Genomic DNA, 17,995 nt, shown 5'->3' with positions numbered 1-17,995 from the left:
TGTTTTAGTGTGATGGAGATACTGAGAATTTACTCTCCCTTCCCTTTCTGGCTGTCTACCATCTTTTATCGCTCTCTCGCTCATTTTCTTGATCCAGATGTGGTTACTGGGTAAAGAACAACTTGAAGGCATCATTTTACCAAATGCCCCAATAGCATGTTTCCCCTTTCCTTGTCTTCATTTCAAATGCAGAGTCCATTTATAATGTGAGATGGAAGTAGTTATATTTATTTTTACTTCTATTCACAAACCAAAATAGGAAGAGGTGCAAAGAATAAGAACATTTTACTTAACACAAGGGTTGGCTACTCTGCCCATGAAGATAATAGTGTTCAGAGGAACTTCTCTTATAAAAACCAGGAAAGGCCTGTTGGCCTTGAAAGTCACCCTGTTGGGGTTTAGCGAACGGCCAGCAATCACAACAGCGGTACTTGCAGCTGCTTCACTGCCTTCTTCATTTACCTGCAGGTCACATGGGAAATAAAACTACATTAGCCACTCTGCCGTTCATTATTGGCAGGTAAATCATCCACAGACACAGCAACTCCTCAAATGCTTTTGTTTTCCAGTAAAAAGTACATTTGGGTCAGGTTGGATTCCCTCCAGAATCCTACTTCTACTCATTCTTTCATGCAGAGAATGTAAGGTACTTGTGTTTGTCCAAGCCTTGTGCTAGGTAATAAGTGTAAGAGTTCCATTCAGGTAACCCAGAAATCTGAATGTACACAGGTTATCACATTTCTGGCTGGTACCATTGTAAATGGTTTTACAGCGGATTTTTTTTGTACCAGCCGCTGTAAGATTTTTGGCTCAAGATCTGAATTCCATAGTTGAAAGAAACAGTTTCAGTCTCAAAGCTTCAAGATCCAAGATACAGCTACTCCAAAGAGCCATTCAGGACCTAGGGCCTGTGAAAAGAGGTGGGTTCTCTGGCTGGACGAGATGCCATTTTCTTGGAGTAATAGACTGAAACAATGGTATTTGAACATGGCTGATAAGCAGGTCTAGAGGGAAACACCTTCAGAAAATTTTGCCTCAGGACCCAGAATATCACTAAAACTCTGTTTCTGCTCTTAATGAAAGCACATGATTAACTGGCTCCCTGGGGTTTGTGGAGCTGGTTGATGATGTCTTCTCCTTCCTTCTCACTCTTTCTTCCCCTTCCTTTGTTTCTTCCTTACCCGCTATCTCCCCATATTACCTATTTCATGCTCATTCCAGCACTAAATTTATTAGCAGACCAGAGTGTTTGCATGACCAGGATCATTTTATTCAAATCAGATTCTGGTTTTTAATGGCTTCTCAGATCTACAATTAGTTGGGGTCCTGTTTATTAAGGATTCGCAAGGTTTTCAAAGAAAATGGCTTTGTTGTAAGAACCATGGAAAAATCTTACATCATTGTGTACTGGGCTCAGGTGGATAAAATGAATCCAGACCTCTCCTTCTTCCTAATAGTAACTCAGACCCCTCAAGGAGGTCTGAGTTGACCACTTCTAATTGGAGTCCTTACAAGAGGATATTCAATGAGAGTTAAAACCCTGAGGACTCAATTTCCCTTGCAGTCTTCCTAAGTGTTCTTTCTTCCAAAAATCCATGTGAAAGAGGGTGTGCGCAGTGTCATCTTAACTTCCAAAACCATTAATACAGCACTCTTCTAAAATCACTTGTTCTGACCTCAATACCTCTACTCTTGCTATTGTCTTAAAGGTCATTGACATTCATTGTCCTATAGATTATATCCCCACACTGATGATTTTTGCACTTAGCCTTTCTGTCCACTCCAACTCCTGCTATCATTTGAGGCAATTAAAATATCTCAGTAGGCCGGGCACAGTGGCTCATGCCTGTAATCCCAGCACTTTGGGAGGCCGAGTCGGGTGGATCACTTGAGGTCAGGAGTTTGAGACCAGCCTGGCCAACATGGTGAAACCCCATCTCTGCTAAAAATACAAAAATTTAGTCGGGCGTGGTGGCGGGCACCTGTAGTCCCAGCTAATTGGGAGGCTGAGGCGAGAGGATCGCTTGAACCCAGGAGGCAGAGGTTGCAGTGAACTGAGACCATGCCACTGCATTCCAGCCTAGGCGACAGAGCAAGACTCCATTTCAATGAAAAAAAAAAAATCTCATTAGGAGACCCATTCAACACCCTAGTCTCCCATTTCTTTCATCTCATCAAACCTAATGAGCATTACCTTCATTCCACTTAAGCAAACCTGTCCATGGCTACACCTTAGACTTGCCATCTCAGAACTGCTCTCCATCTTGGACTTGCCATCTCAGAGCTACTCTACCTTTGAAATTATATTAATAGCATCCTTTTCTCAGATTATAACCTTGTGTTCTTTCAAGCTATCACATTTCCTCACTCCCGTTAAAATTCCACTTTGAGTTTGATCCCTGGATCTATATTTACTTAGCTTCATCCTCTGAAACCTTTCTCTTTGACTACAACCTTCATTCTTTTTGATTTCTTCAATTCTGGGAACTTCTCTACCATTGTCCAATCTCCTTTCCCTCACAGCCTGGCTACCACAAAAAGTAGTCTATACCAGTGGTTCCCAAATCTCATTGTGCATAAGAATCCCCTGAGGAGTTTAGTACATACACAGATTCTCAGAGCCCATCCCAGAATCTCCAAAGATAAAGCTCCCCAGATAACTACTGCTGTTGGTCCATAGTTTAGTGTTTACTTGAGAACCAGAAGTTCCACAGGCTGTACACAGCTATTACTCTAACACAGGGTTCCATGCACACCTCATTTGGGAGAACACTAGGTTAAGTGATATTCAACCATCGTCTTTACTGTGGGACTTCTCAGACCTCAGCATGCCAGTGTGTACTGTTCATCTCCCATGAGAGGATATGCATTTATTTGACCACCTTTTCGTTTCCTCCAGTGTAGTCTAGTGCTCTAGTTGTCTGGAGCACACTTTAAGACACTGATGCACACTCACCAGCTTCCCTTTCTTACCTTCCATTTGCTCTTCATCCATTACAATTAGGCATGTGGCCACACTATTCTGTCCTCAGGGGAAAGGTAAACTATGGGCAGTCTCCAAACTTTTTTTTTTTTTTTTTTTTTAAGATTTTTTGGTAGAGACAGGGTCTCACTATGTTGCTCAGGCTGGTTGCGAACTCCTGGGCTCAAGTGATCCCTCCATCTCAGCTTCCCAAGGTGCTGGGGTTACAGGTGTGAACCACCATGCCCAGCCCGGGAGTCTTCTTACTAGATGCTATCCATTTTCTTAAAATTTCTCCCTGGGTTGGCCGGGTACAGTGGCTCATGCCTGTAATCCCAGCACTTTGGGGGTGCCAAGGAGGTGGATCACCTGAGATCGGGAGTTCAAGACCTGCCTGACCAACATGGAAAAACCCTGTTTCTACTAAAAATACAAAAATTAGCCGGTCGTGGTGGCACATGCCTGTCATCCCAGCTACCCAGGAGGCTGAGGCAGGAGAATCGCTTGAACGCGGGAGGCAGAAGTTGTAGTGAGCTGTCGCACCATTGCACTCTAGCCTTGGTTACAAGAGTGAACGAAGCTCTGTCTCAAAAAAAAAAAAAATTCTCCCTGGGTTTCTGCGACCCCATACTCTTCTGGGTCTCCTCATGCTGTAAATTTCTTCTTGATGGCCTTTGCTGGCTTCTTTTCCTATATCACCCTCCCTAAATGTTTGTGTTCCCGCTTGACCTGCTGCAGAATAGGTAGTGGGAGGGAAGGCAGAACAATCACACTATGAAGGTTTCGGGGAGGGCTGTATTATAGCAGGCCTGTGGAGGCCTTTTGCATGCCTTAACACTGGAAACAGGCCTTTTCCACATGTGTTCCTGTTGTTCATGCATCTCTTTTCTGTACCCTAAGAGAGAATGGAGAAGGTGTACTCACCTCAAGAAATGCCTTATGGAATGCATCTGAGACATAGAGGTCATCCCGGCCTTCTGCAACAATACCTGGAAGGAAGACCGGAGAAGGCTTTGTGAGATGGGAGAAAGTTGGCTTCAACCCACAGATGGGAATTCAGTTTGGATTAAGAGATCCTTTGGGGCTTTTTGAAACATAAGAAGAAATCCTAAATCTTCACCTAATCATACTCTCACAATGAATATGTATTAAAAATAATAAAGTACTTTGGGGGCCGGATGCAGTGGCTCATACCTGTAATCCCAGCACTTCGGGAGGCCAAAGTGTACAGATCACCTGAGGTCAGGAGTTGGAGACACTCTGACTAATATGGTGAAACCCTGTCTCTACTGTGAAAATACAAAAATTAGCCAGGTGTGGTGGCGCATGCCTGTAATCCCAGCTACTTGGGAGACTGAGGCAGGAGAATCGCTTGAACTCAGGAGGTGGAGGTTGCAGTGAGCCAAGATCACGCCACTGCACTCCAGCCTGGACAACAAGAGCAAAACTCCATCTCAAAAATAATAATAATAATAATAATAATAATAAAGTACTTTGGGCTTGTTCAGCGTGGCTCTTGATAATTCATTCTCAGGCTTCAGCTTTTTGTGGGAGAGAGAAAGGGCAAGACTCTGTTCTTACAGAAAAAGCTCCATACAGAAGGAACATCTTTCTTTCCAGTCTGGCAACATTTTTAGTTTTCAAAACTAGCTTAAAGACAGCCCAGTAGCGCAGTGGCTCACGCCTGTAATCCCAGCACTTTGGGAGGCCGAAGCAGGTAGATCACCTGAGGTCAGGAGTTCAAGACCAGCCTGGCCAACATAGTGAAACCCCATTTCTACTAAAAATACAAAAATTAGCCGGGCGTGGTGGCAGGCACCTGTAACCCCAGCTCTTTGGGAGGCTGAGGCAGGAGAATCGCTTGAATCTGGGAGGTGGAGGTTGCAGTGAGCCGAGATTGCACCACTGCGCACTCCAGCCTGGGGGACAAGAGCAAGAATTCGTCTCAAAAAAAAAAAAAGCCCAATAAAGATAAATCTAATTACTTAACATCTTAAACTTATTTTATTATTTATTTATTTATTTATTTAGTGATAGGGCCTCACTCTGTTGCTCAGGCTGGAGTGCAGTTGTGTGATCACAGTACACTACAGTGTTGACCTCTCCCGGACTCAGGCAATCCTCCCAGCTCTGCCTCCCAAGAAGTTAGGACTACAGGTGTGCATCACCATGCCTGGCTAATTTTTTTTATTTTTTGTAGAGACCATCTCACTATGTTGTACAGGCTGGTCTCGAACTTGTGGGCTTAGACAATCCTCCCACCTCAGCCTCCCAAAGTGCTGGTATTACAGGCGTGAACCACCCTGGCCAGCCAACTTCTTTAAAAGATGTTTTAATGCACCAGGTGCGGTGGCTAACGCCTGTAATCCCAGCACTTTGGGAAGCCAAGGCAGGCAGATCACAAGGTCAAGAGTTCAAGACCATCCTGGCCAACATGGTGAAACCCCATCTCTACTAAGAATACAGAAATTAACCAGGTGTGGTGGCGCATGCCTGTAATCCCAGCTACTCAGGAGGCTGAGGCATGAGAATCGCTTGAACCCAGGAGGCAGAGGTTGCAGTGAGCCAAGATCGCACTGCTGCACTCCAGCCTGGGCAACAGAGTAAGACTCTGTCTCAAATAATAATAATAATAATAATAATAAATGTCAGTGAGGCCTGTATAATGGGAACCAAATTTCCCCAGCTCTTAATTTCTGTCTCTTTGCTCTGAATTCCAATGCCCTTTCAAATTCCTCTCCACCTGGTCCCGTCTCCTCTATCTGATACAGACTCGCAGGGCACCAGGGCTGGCTGGGCCCATGGAGATCCAAGAACAAACTTCCCTTTTACAGAAGAGGAAACTGAGGCCTCAAAAGGAAAAGAGATTTCCACAAGTTAGCAGTAGAAACTAGGATCAGTATCCAGGAGTCCTGACTTGTTGCTCCTTTCTATTCTTTCTCCAACTCTTCCACTTTTGGTCAGACTACTTTGCGGGTAGAGAAGGGAGGAAACTCTTTCCTAGACAAACCTGGGAGTTTGGACTTTTCAGGGCTGAACAGATCGACAAGGCCCATGTCTTGCAGCTGCTCCTTCAAACTGAAGCCGTCCTCAATGCGGAAGCGGGGCATGTGGACCACCAGCATCATCTCCTCCAACTCATCCAGCCACTCCTGCAGCACCTCTGGGGTGAGTTCCTTCTCCACCTTGGCCAGGCTCTTCTCAGGCTTGGGCAAGATGAGTACCATGGTGATGTCATCACCTTTGAAGGGCAACTCAAGCACCTGGGTGCCTTCAGCCACGCGCCGATAACGGAACTTGCCTTCCTGGTACATCATAGATGCTGAACACGACTCTCCATCAGCCTTGTAGAACAGTTCCTTCCTTGTGTTCTCAGGGCTGAACTTTGACTTCCACAGGCCCTGGAAGAGAATCACAAAGTAAGAACAGAAACATTCATAGGAGGATAGTTATTGACACAAGACATATCCATATTATAGTGTTACATTAATATATAATTATTCAGAAAAAAGACTGGCGGGATATGCACAAAAAGGTTAATAATGACTGTGTCAGAATGATGGAATTATGAGTAGGTTTTTCTCTGTGTACTTTTCTGTATTTCCCCAGATTTTCAGCCGTGAGTATTTGCTTTTATAACCATAAAAATAAAAACCAAAACCAAGAACAATCTACAAGCCTCTCTGCAAGTCTCTTCTTGAGTTTAAATCTAATTGCTTTGTACTGTCTGCCTTCCACCAACCTTTTTTTTTTTTTGAGACAGAGTTTTGCTGTTGTTGCCCAGGCTGGAGTGCAATGGCACAATCTTGGCTCACTGCAACCTCCACCTCAGGGTTCAAGCAAATCTCCTGTCTCAGCCTCTCAAGTTGCTGGGATTACAGGCACCCGCCACCACGCCTGGCTAACTTTTTGTATTTTTAATAGAGACGGGGTTTCGCCATGTTGGCCAGGCTGGTCACGAACTCCTGACCTCAGGTGATCCACCTGCCTAGGCCTCCCAAAATGCTGGGATTACAGGCGTGAGCCACAGAGCCTGGCCCCACCAACCTCTTTTCTAAGAGCCAACCTCCAAGGTCCTGGGCTCTGCCAGACACAGACACAGATAACAGGCAGAGGATGACTCTTGACTGACTTCCTCTTCAAACTGGGAGGGACCCTGAGATAAAAGACACACTTTTGAAAATTACCATTCTTTATCACTTTCTAGCTCTTTAATTTGGGGACAAGCCGTTTAACTCTTCTTCTTTTTTGGGTGGAGGGGACAGGGTCTCACTCTGTGTCCCGTGTTGGAGTGATGCAGAGGCAAGCTCATGGCTCACTGCACTGCAGCCTCAACCTCCCAGGCTCAAACTATCCTTCCACCTCAGCCCCCCAGGGGGCTAGGACTACAGGTGTGTGCCACCATGCCCAGCTAACTTTTTTATTTTTTGTAAAGACGGGATCTCCCTGTGCTGCCCAGGCTGGTCTTGAGCTTCTGTGCTTGAGTGATCCTCCTGCCTCAGTTTCCCAAAGTGCTGGGATCACAGGTGTGAATCATCATGCCTGGCCCATTTAACTCTTCTGAGTGGTGGTTTCTCGTCTGTAAACTAGGAGCTGGTGATAGCTAATATTTATAGAATGCTTACTGTGTGCCAGGCAATTTTCTAAGCATTTTGCATGTATTGACTTACACCTTATTTACATGCAGTAACTACCTCAGTATCCCTATGTGGTAGATGTATCATTATTACCACATTATAGATGCAGAAATTGGAGCATAGAAAGATCTCGGGTAACTCACCCAAGTTCACACGTCAGAAATGGAAGAGTCAGGATTTAAAATTAAGTAATCTGTCCGAGTGGCCCACGTTTCGTTTGTGATGTTGTGAGGATCAAGAGGGCTAATAAATGGCAAATTGTTCTGCAAACTGTAAAGGGCAAATACACATGGTGGAAATACAGTCTGCTCTATACTTGGGGAGGGAAACCATAAGAGACACAGCGACTGAGAGCAGCAGCGACTGGCTAATCCCCTGGGCCCTGTGGGAGGGAAGAATGTACCTGGAGGCACATCCCAGGATGGGCAAAATATGCCACAATTCTACCTGCCTTAAACTGGTGGTCTCCTGAGTGTCAGTCGTCTGCTTATTCCCACTCCCCTCTTCCTTTTCCTTCCCAAATGTAATCAAGTTGACACAGTCTTCAGAACACTACCCTGAGGAAAACAAGGCCTTCTGCATCTGTAAATAATAGCACCTCCGCTAAGTCTGAGGTGAGCCTGTCACCTAGAAGCGCAGAAGATTTAAGCTAAAACTGGATTTTACAGGAAAGAAAACATTTTTAAAAAAGATAAAATAAGCCAGGCGCAGTGGCTCATGCCTATAATCCCAGCACTTTGGGAGGCCGAGGTGGGCAGATCATCTGAGGTCAGGAGTTCGAGACCAGCCTGGCCAACATGGTGAAACCCCATCTCTACTGAAAATACCAAAATTATCCAGGCATGGTGGTGGGCGCCTGTAATCCCAGCTACTTGGGAGGCTGAGTCAGGAGAATTGCTTGAACCTGGGAGGTGGAGGTTGCAGTGAGCCAGTTGCACCATTGCACTCCAGCCTGGGCAACAAGAGCAAGACTCTCTCAAAACAAAAAACAAACAAACGTACAAAAGATAAAATATATAAAAATAAATTTTAGAAAATAAGATTTAGGCAAAGGGAACTTGGAGTCATTGTAGAAGCTGCTCCAGGCGATGGGGAAAATCGCAGCACTGAAGATTGTCAACACATTGACTCTGTCATTTCGTTCCAGATTTCAAAATGGAGTTAACTGGACAGCAGAATTACGTACATATGAGAGTTTGTCACTGCGCACACCTTGCAGTGGGATGTGATGGGTTTGTCTGTGTGCCCACTCTGCCATCAGCCTGGGGACACTACCACACCTCACTGGACGGTAGCCCAGGAGCCTTGGTTCAAATGGTTTTGGGCTCTCAGCAAATGTTTTGTCTGCCCAGACCGTGCACAGACCATTTCTCAGAAAGGATCTACCTACACGTGCCCAGTAGTGTTAAAGAGGGTAAGCTGGCCGCGTGTGGTGGTTCATGCCTGTAATCCCAGCACTTTGGGAGGCCAAGGCAGAAGGATTGCTTGAGCCCACGAGTTCAAGACCAGCCTGGGCTGTGGCATACAAAAAAATAAAAAAATTCATCTGGTATGGTGGCATGCACCTGTAGTCCCAGCTACTTGGGATGCCAAGGTAGGAGGATCGTTGGGATCGCTGGGAGGTCAAGGCTGTAGTGAGCTGTGATTGTGCCACCGCACTCCAGCCTGGGTGACAGAGTGGGATTCCGTACTTAAAAATAAAATAAAATAAAATAAATGGAGATGAGAAGGAAATAGGGCAGGGACAAGGAGGCAGAAGCAGGACCTTTGGAGAAGTTGATTCAGCTCTGCCTTCTACTGTCGGAATCTGTTCCTGTAGCACTTAGGCTTTTTTTGCCCATTTAGATTGACCTGCCGGCCGGGCGCGGTGGCTCACGCCTGCAATCCCAGCACTTTGGGAGGCTGAGGCGGGCGGATCACGAGGTCAGGAGATCAAGACCATCCTGGCTAACACGGTGAAACCCCGTCTCTACTAAAAATACAAAAAATTAGACGGGCATGGTGGCGGGCGCCTGTAGTCCCAGCTACTCGGGAGGCTGAGGCAGGAGAATGGCGTGAACCCGGGAGGCGAAGCTTGCAGTGAGCCGAGATCGCGCCACTGCACTCCAGCCTGGGCGACAGAGCGAGACTCTGTCAAAAAAAAAAAAAAAAAAAAATAGATTGTCCTGCCCTGCTGACCTGTACCTGTGTAGCTTTAGGCAGTCCATTTGCCCTCTCAGGGCTTCGGTCTCACCATTCAAAAAAAAAAAAAAAAAGGGTAAGCTGAAGAGCAAGAAGAAGAATTCCCTGGGGTCTCTCCAGGGTCATTCTGAGTACCTTGAAGTAAATGGTGTTAACCAGCACCAGAACAGTGAGCTCGTTGATGGCTTCCGGGGGAATGACATCGGTGATTCGGCCTTCGGTCTTATTGGACACCCATTTGTTGATGGCCGCCCTGGATTGCTCTGCATTTTCCTAAGGAGAACAGAAAATAAACCTACGCACCTGTGCTATTCAATTGGCTTCTCCATTTTCCCAGGCAGCATTTTATTTTTCTCACGATCCCTCTGCCCTTTCCCACCATTTGATTAAGAAGCCATCGCTCTAACCCAAATTGGGGAAGCCTCACATATCTGATATAGTTCCATGAATCTTTCCTGTAGTTGATAAATATTATCAGAAGAAAAAGAACAAAAAGAAATAGGAAGAAATAAATGAAAAGAAGGAAGGCGAAAATAGTCTGGGAAAAAGAAGATAAAATATTATTTTCTCTGACTTTGGTAAACCTTAACTCACAAAAGTAGAATTTCCGAGGCATGTTCCAGGCGAAGCAATGAATGATTGCAGGTTATATGGGGTTGGCAGGTTATATGGGGTTGGCAGGTTATATGGGGTTGGCAGGTTATATGGAGGAGAGAAATGCCCATGCGGTCAAATACATTTGAGGAATGCTAATTGAATAAAGCCAACAGATTTCTTTGTTGCAGAGTTTCTCAGAACCTTCATAGGCCCATGTGCTTCATGAATCTCCAAGAGGAGAATATAACATGCATCATGTACCAACTTTATTTGACCATGATAACTGTTCAAATTAAGTAAGATATCTTGTAGGACTGGCATCTTCAAAACACCCTTTGGTATATATTTGAAGTTGGTGGATGGAATGAAGAATTGATTATTTATTCATGTTTTCTGGGCAGTCACTACAATCCAAGCATGGATACCATTGATTTCTCAGGTTTCAAGTAAGAATAACTATTCCAGGAGTTCTGACTTGTAGTCAGCCCTCCAGCAGTCTTCAGCAGCAAAGCCGTGTGAATTTGGATGCTGTTTCTCCACCTCCTCAATCTCTGAGTGGAGAGGAAGAACTCAGAGATCAGGGGTAAAATCTGCAACTCACCTTGAAGTCCAAGGGCTGGAGCTTGGCTCCATACACCAACTCACTGATATCCTGGTAGGTCTCATTGAAGGTAAGGGATTTGTCTCCAAAAAGGCGATTGGCTGATACTAACTTGGAGGATTTGTTGGCTTTTCGATAGAGTCGGCAGTTCAGTTTGGCAAAGAAGAAGTGGATCTGATCAGATGTTTTCTCAGATATGGTGTCAAACTTAAATACCTATAGAAGTCAAAAAAAATGGTGGTGGGTTTGGTGGGCAGCATAGCTAACATGGGTGGTGAGCACATTCTGGTCAGTCTCTGACTAATAGCCACCTCAGTTGTGAACTCCTTCAAGCACAGTACCTGGGACAGCATAAATGCTCAACTCTTGTGTTCTGATGAATAAAAGGATAAAAGAAGAATGAAGGGTAGGAAAGATAAAGGGAAAAAGAGAGACTAGGTCGCCACCTAAAGTCTCTAAAGGGCTCTAGATCAACACACAGATGTTTTCTTGCTGGAATGGGAAAAGTCCTCTTGGTGATTCTGGGCAGAGAAGAGAATCAGGACAGTGTCCTTCTTGTAACAAACACTTTTGTGGCATCTACTGGGGCCAGCTGCTCATGGAGGCTCTGGGATACTGGTGGTAGGGGTGAAAAAGGAAGAGTGAATCTATCAGCAAGGGATTAAACAGGCTCAGAATCAAAGAGTCTCAGGGTTGAAAAGGACTTAGAAGTCACCCATGCTTTGAAGCTGGAATCCCCCAGTGCCTACCTTCACCATCCCCAAGGCAAAATGGGTGAGGCTGTTCCCCTCCTGCCCTTTCCATGCTCTCTCCTCAGGCTACAAAAGGCCTTTTGATTTTATCTGTTCTCTGCCTTTGGTTTTCCTGATTTTTTTCCAATAGGCACTTTTTTAGGGGGGAATTATGCTTTTGATCAAAAGCTTGGTGCTGAACTTCTCTTTCCTCCAGAGAGATTCAGTCTCACCCTGCTTTCCCAACACATGGCGTTTGTGTAGAGGGGAGCACCCAAAGAACATGTGTGGTTTGGAAGCAGTGTTCTGTTCTGTTCTTCTTGTAGGAAGGGTTACATTTAAGATTTTACTTGGGGACAGAGACATGAGGGATGTGGAAGTGCTTTGAGATCAGTACCAATGTATACAAAAATGACTGAAGGGCCCAGAGAAGGCGGTGTTACGTGTCTTAAGAATTTTTAAACCTACAATTTCTTTCAGGGAGTGAAGACTTGGGTTAATTCACCCCAGAGCCCTGAGCAAAGGTGATGAAGTTCTATGGAAATTGACCACTAGAATAGAAGGAACCCTCCTAAGACCCACAGACTTTAGTGTCCAAGTTTCAAATAAGCACCGTATACCATCTTGAAGGGACTCATGCCTCCCTATTGATGAACTCTGCTTCCAAAGTGTGATCCAACCTGAAGAAAGACTGTCAGGCAGCCAAGTCAAGGACAGATTATAGATCTAGTGTTTCCATCCATGACTTATTGTAGCCCCAGAGGCCAACAGTGATCAATCAATCCATGACATTTCATCTTATCATGCCTTACTTCCCTCCCAGAAAAGGCAGTGGGGGGAAGGGGGTGGGAACTAAGTCACTGAGCTGAAATGATCCATACTTCCCAGAGCCAGAAAACACTCTCACGTCCTTGAGGCTTCTCTTGGCTTTCTTGGGCCTCTGGTCTCAATATACCATCCTAGGCCCAGTGCAGTGGCTCACACTTGTAATCCCAGCACTTTGGGAAGCCAAGTCGGGCCGATCCCTTGAAGTCAAGAGTTTGAGGCCGGGCGCGGCGGCTCACGCCTATAATCCCAGCACTTTGGGAGGCCAAGGCAGGTGGATCACAAGGTCAGGAGTTCAAGATCAGCCTGGCCAACATGGTGAAACCCCATCTCTACTAAAAATAAAAAAATTAGCCAGGCATGGTACTGGGCACCAGTAATCCCAGCTACTCGGGAGGCTGAGGCTGAGAATTGCTTGAACCCAGGAGGTGGAGGTTGCAGTGAGCTGAGATCATGCCACTGCACTCCAGCCTGGATGACAGAGCGAGACTCCATCTCAAAAAAAGAAAAAAAAAAAAGTTTGAGACCAGCCTGGCCACATGGTGAAACCCCATCTCTACTAAAAATATAGAAATTAGCTGGGCATGGTGGCATGTGCCTGTAATCCCATCTACTCAGGAAGCTGAGGTGGGAGAGTTGCTTGAACCTGGGAGGCGGAGGTTGGAGTGAGCCGAGACTGCACCACTGCACTCCAGCCTGGGCAATAGAGCGAGACTCCATCTCAAAAAAAAAAAAAAAAAATACTATCCTAGAATTTTTTTCCACAAGAGCCCATATGCCTGATGTCACCAGATGGTAAAGCTACTCTTCTTCCACCAGAGGAGGGACTGGCACAACACATTGCCTGGCACAGAGGAAGTGCTGAATGAATAAATAAATAAATGATCAAATTAATGAGTAAACACATAGATGAAAGAATTACTAAAAAGAGAAGTTGAAAGAAGATACAAGCCTTCCCCCATTTTAAGGTGCTCAAAAGAGGAAACCAGGATTTAAAAAGTAGATAGCCAAGATTCCTTGGCTAATTTTCAAAAAAATGATTTTCAAAGGGAATTATAACACAGTAGTGATGCAAAGGGAATCGTAATGCATAATGAGCGCCCCTAGTGGCCTGCAGTGTTGGTTGATTGGACTTGGACCTATGGAAGCCCCAAAGGTGCTCCTAACAAGGTGTCTGGGCAGAAGACCTTTGGGTCGTACCTCCATCAGTTGCTGGAGGGTGTCATTACAGGCACCCAGCTTGGTCATAGCAAAAGCCGTGGAGATACTTAGGGGTGACAGGAAAATGTTATCATTGTCATTCTTGGAATCTGCCAGGTGCTGATAGAAAGTGGTAGCAAAGCGGGAATTGGCCTTGGACAGTTCCCAGACACGCCGGTTGGTGGCCTCGGGGATCTTCTGTTCTGAGCCCTCATCCTCAGTTGCCTTCTTCTCCGGGGAGCGGTAAATGCACATGGGATTCATGGGAATGTCCCGCGGCTTGGCTATGCAGATGTCCACAGGGCTCCCGTGACAGGTCACACAGTCCCAGAAGCCAATGAGCAGCAAGGACAAAAGATACACCTTCCTACAAGGAGACAAAATGCCGAGTTAAGCTAGGCTGCAACCCCTAGCCCCACTGCCCACCACAGGGTTGCCCCAGTAAAGCAGAGGATTCCAGCCCACCTGGTGTGGCCAAGAGAAGGGCTAAAGCTTTTGAACCAAGTACAAGGGCCCGAGACGGGTTCAGTCCGAGACTTCTTGCCAGGGGATAGTTCAGTTGCCTGGACATGGTCATGGTGGAATTAGAATCAACTGATGGTTGATTTTCTCCCATGCTGGGAGAAAAAAGAATGAGAAACTTCCTGTTTGTGACATGGAATGTGCATGCCTAAAAAATCGGCTTTAGTGCCCAGTGAAGAGTCAGGGCGGTAGAGGGAGCCATCTACAGGAACTGTTTGAGGAAGGACTCTGATAGATGCAGCAGAGAGATTTCAGCGACACAAGAGAAGTAAGAAGAAATGGATGGAGCAAAGGCAATATCTGGCCGGGCGCGGTGGCTCACGCCTGTAATCCCAGCACTTTGGGAGGCTGAGGCGTGCAGATCACTTGAGGTTGGGTGTTTGAGATCAGCCTGGACAACATGGTGAAACCCCGTCTCTACTAAAAATACAAAAATTAGCTGGGTGTGGTGGCGCACACCTGTGGTCCCAAGCTACTAGGGAGGCTGAGGCAGGAGAATCGCTTGAACCCAGGAAGCGAAGGTTGCAGTGAGCTGAGATTGTGCCGCTGCACTCCAACCGGGCGACAAAGTGAGACTGTGTCTCAAAACAACAACAACAAACAAATGAACAAACAAAAACAACGGCAATATCCGTGTGCTGAAGATTCCCACATCTCTAGCTCCAGCCCTAACCCTTCCACTGAGCTCCAGACTATTTGCTGGACAGTTCCACCAGGAACTCCTACAAGTTCTTTAGGGAAACAGGACCAAACTGAACTGGTAATTAATTCTCCCCCAGACGCCTGCTCCTATGAATGGGCTCAGTGAATCCCGTACAGAAACCTGAGAATCACCCTGGATTCCTCCCTCTCTCCTCCTCATTTAGTCAAACCCCAGAGTCAATCAGTTCACCCCAGAGTCGATCAGTTCTGTTTTTTTACTCTTTCACCAGTTATTGCCACTGCTTTAGTTCAGGCTCTCATCGTTTTTTATTGCCTGGAATTTTTAATAGTCGCCAACATGGATTCAATGAAGGTAAATGAAGCTAATTTCACATTTTAAAAAAATGAGGTAGTTGGGACACTCGATGAAGCAAATCAAGAGATAAAGTCTCTTGTAATATTTTTTGTAAATAAGACAGGGTGGGGCAGGGGCTGCCTCCAGCTGGTTTATGGTTCCTGGGTGTACACAAGGGAGTCTGTCTGTGGGTACTGGATCTTCCCATCTTCTCCTGGGAGAGAAAGACAGGCACCCAGTGCAGATTCATGGACGTGGTCTGCTGAGAAAGCGTGGGGCTGGCTGGAAGCTGGGGCAGCTGAGGGGAACTTGCCTTCTTGCGTGGTCTGAGTCCAGTTCTGCAGCCCTTTCAAGAACAGAGGTGCAAAGCTGGAGAGAAGCAGCAGCACCAAGGGAGATGTGGAAGGCAGGCTGAAGAAGCAGAGAGAGAGGAGAGGACCCTGCCATTCATCTTCCCATCTCCACTGCCTTCGGTTGCCCACTCTGTCCTTCAGCTACATTTGGAAATGCCATCTGAGGCTGAGAGGACCCTGGGAGGGCTATGAAGTACAAATTAAAACCAAGACGGTTGTGCCACCACCCCATTTCTAGCCTCCTGTGACAACTCAGATGAAGAAGGGAGTGTGTGTGGCATTGAGGGAGGGACAACTCTCACTGTGAGAAAAGGAAGCAGTTTCGGCCCTTTAGTCAAAGGTCACTGGGATTTGGGTGGGGGTGGAGTGGGGTGGATCTGAGTGGAAGAAAGAGCAAAAAGGGAGTGAGGAGGTCCTCATGGGTAACATTTGCTCTCTTTCTGGATGTATGGCAGGCCCTGGGGATTCCCCTTGGAGCATCCCCTGGATCCCGTGAGTGCTGACGTCCTGCGCAGCATCTTTACACCAGGGATGACATCCCCCTTGTTTCTTAGGCTAGGGACCCAAGGTGTAGCTTAGGAAAGGCCTTACCCCAAGAAGAGGGGTAAGAGGGAGAGCACTTGAAATGACGTCTTCCAAACAGGTCTTTGACTGTAACTACCAGGGAGAGGGCCTAGTCTTCTCAAAGGTGTTGGAGGTCATTCCTGTGAGTCCTTTGGAGGTCAGAAAACCCAGTGGGGGCAGGCAAGGGGAAAGCTCACCCCTCTTACCTTTTTCCAGAGGTTATGGTTCCTATCACATTGGAATACATGGTCGCTAATCTTCCACAGGGCTGGGCAAGTGGAGATAGTGTGGTCTGAGGCAATCCGTCTGAAAACTGGTTCTTTCCTCTAAATCTCACAGAGGTTCCAGAGGACAGGGTGGGGCAGGGAGCTGGTCAGGAGGGGGAACTGAGGTCAAAGGCTGATGACCAGTTCCCAGGGTTAAGCAAAGTGTAGAGCCCAGTGTTGTTTAATTAGTAGAGAAGTTTTAAAGTTCAATCAGGCCCAGGGAAAGCCTGAGCCACCTCTCTTGCCCACACTCCCTCACTCTTCTCCTCAGCTTTATAGAAAAGGAAAAGGAGAGTATGTTCATACCCTCGAACTTGGTTAGGAAATACCTGACTGAGGAGGAACTTGTCTGCAGGATTTTTTGTTTCTCGTTAACTAAATTAGAAGATAGAAATAGTTAATGTCCAAAAACTTCTAGCCCTCTACCTGTAATTCCCTCTCTCATAGTTTTCTTTATGGAGAGAGGGAGAGAGAGAGAGAGAGAGAAATATCTAATTAGAGGAGGCGAAGAGGGACAAGCTGCTACCTTCAGGCATCTGAGCACCAAGGTGTCCCTGGCGCAGACAAGGAAAACACAATGGTTACACCTGTGGCCCACAGAGAAACCCATTCCCCAGCAGCCCTGAAGTGGTGGGACAGGGACAGAAGAGCAGGGCCTTGGGGTGCATGCCAAGCGTGTTTCTAAGGGGTGTGAGCAGCTGGGAAATACTTAGTAAAACTCTACTGGGGGATCAGGAGACACAATGTGGGGCAAGTAAAAAACCCACGTACAACTGCCGAAATGAAAACAAACTAAATTATATTTATGTGTATTGTTATTTTTATTAGTTATTGGGGAGATTGGGTAAATTCAAACTAATGGAGATAAAGGGCAGGTTTGTTTACATTTCCCTCTTCTGAAATAGCCAAAAGCACCATCACAAGGATTGCAGCCGCCGAGTTCACAGGGCGCGTGTGCCTCCTGCTGTGTGATCAAGGACTCCTTGTAGTTGTTGTTGCAGTCATAGGCATTTTAGAGAGCTCTTCGTTCATGAGACAGGACATCTCTCCTGGGCTGAAGCTGTGTCTAAGTTCTTGGCTGATTCAGGCCCTGGATCCTTTGAAGCCTTCCATGTGCAGTGTGAACAGTTGCTGAGAACTGTCCAAAGGGCCCCAGAATGCCCAGAGGCTCATCTGTCACCCTAGATGAAAGACTATTGAAAAGGCTCCTGTTCAACCACTTGAGTTCAACAAATACATGAGTGCTACTTGTGCCAGCAGACACTGTTCTTGGGGCTGGGATTCCATTCGGGGGAGACATACAGCAATCACATAAAGAATCAGTATTTTAGGCCAAGCATGGTGGCTCACACCTGTAATCCCAGCACTTTGGGAGGCTGAGGCAGGTGGATCACCTGAGGTCAGGAGTTCGAGACCAGCCTGGCCAACCTGGTGAAACCCCGTCTCTACTAAAAATACTAAAAATACAAAAAATAGCTGGGCATGGTGGCGGGCACCTGTAATTCCAGCTACTCAGGAGGCTGAGGCAGGAGAATCACTCAACCCCGGGAGGCAGAGGT

At 46.4% G+C, this 17,995-nt stretch overlaps 1 protein-coding gene across 1 annotated transcript; it reads right to left on the bottom strand.

Annotated features, from left to right (window-relative positions):
- Nucleotides 1–266: 266 nt before the first annotated feature.
- Nucleotides 267–17,095, bottom strand: SERPINC1 (serpin family C member 1). The gene is made up of 7 exons (XM_054485026.2): nucleotides 16,377–17,095; nucleotides 13,735–14,101; nucleotides 10,979–11,194; nucleotides 9,916–10,053; nucleotides 5,973–6,363; nucleotides 3,887–3,951; nucleotides 267–462 (listed from the first exon to the last, which is right to left on the bottom strand). Exons 1-7 carry the CDS (start codon nucleotides 16,415–16,417, stop codon nucleotides 286–288), a joined length of 1,395 nt encoding a protein of 464 aa, XP_054341001.1. The 5' UTR covers nucleotides 16,418–17,095; the 3' UTR covers nucleotides 267–285.
- Nucleotides 17,096–17,995: the final 900 nt, after the last annotated feature.

Source organism: Pongo pygmaeus, chromosome 1 (genome assembly GCF_028885625.2).
Source record: "Pongo pygmaeus isolate AG05252 chromosome 1, NHGRI_mPonPyg2-v2.0_pri, whole genome shotgun sequence".
Classification (NCBI taxonomy): domain Eukaryota; kingdom Metazoa; phylum Chordata; class Mammalia; order Primates; family Hominidae; genus Pongo; species Pongo pygmaeus.
Note: the sequence above shows the minus strand (reverse complement) of the source record. Positions and strands in the feature narration are given on the sequence as shown.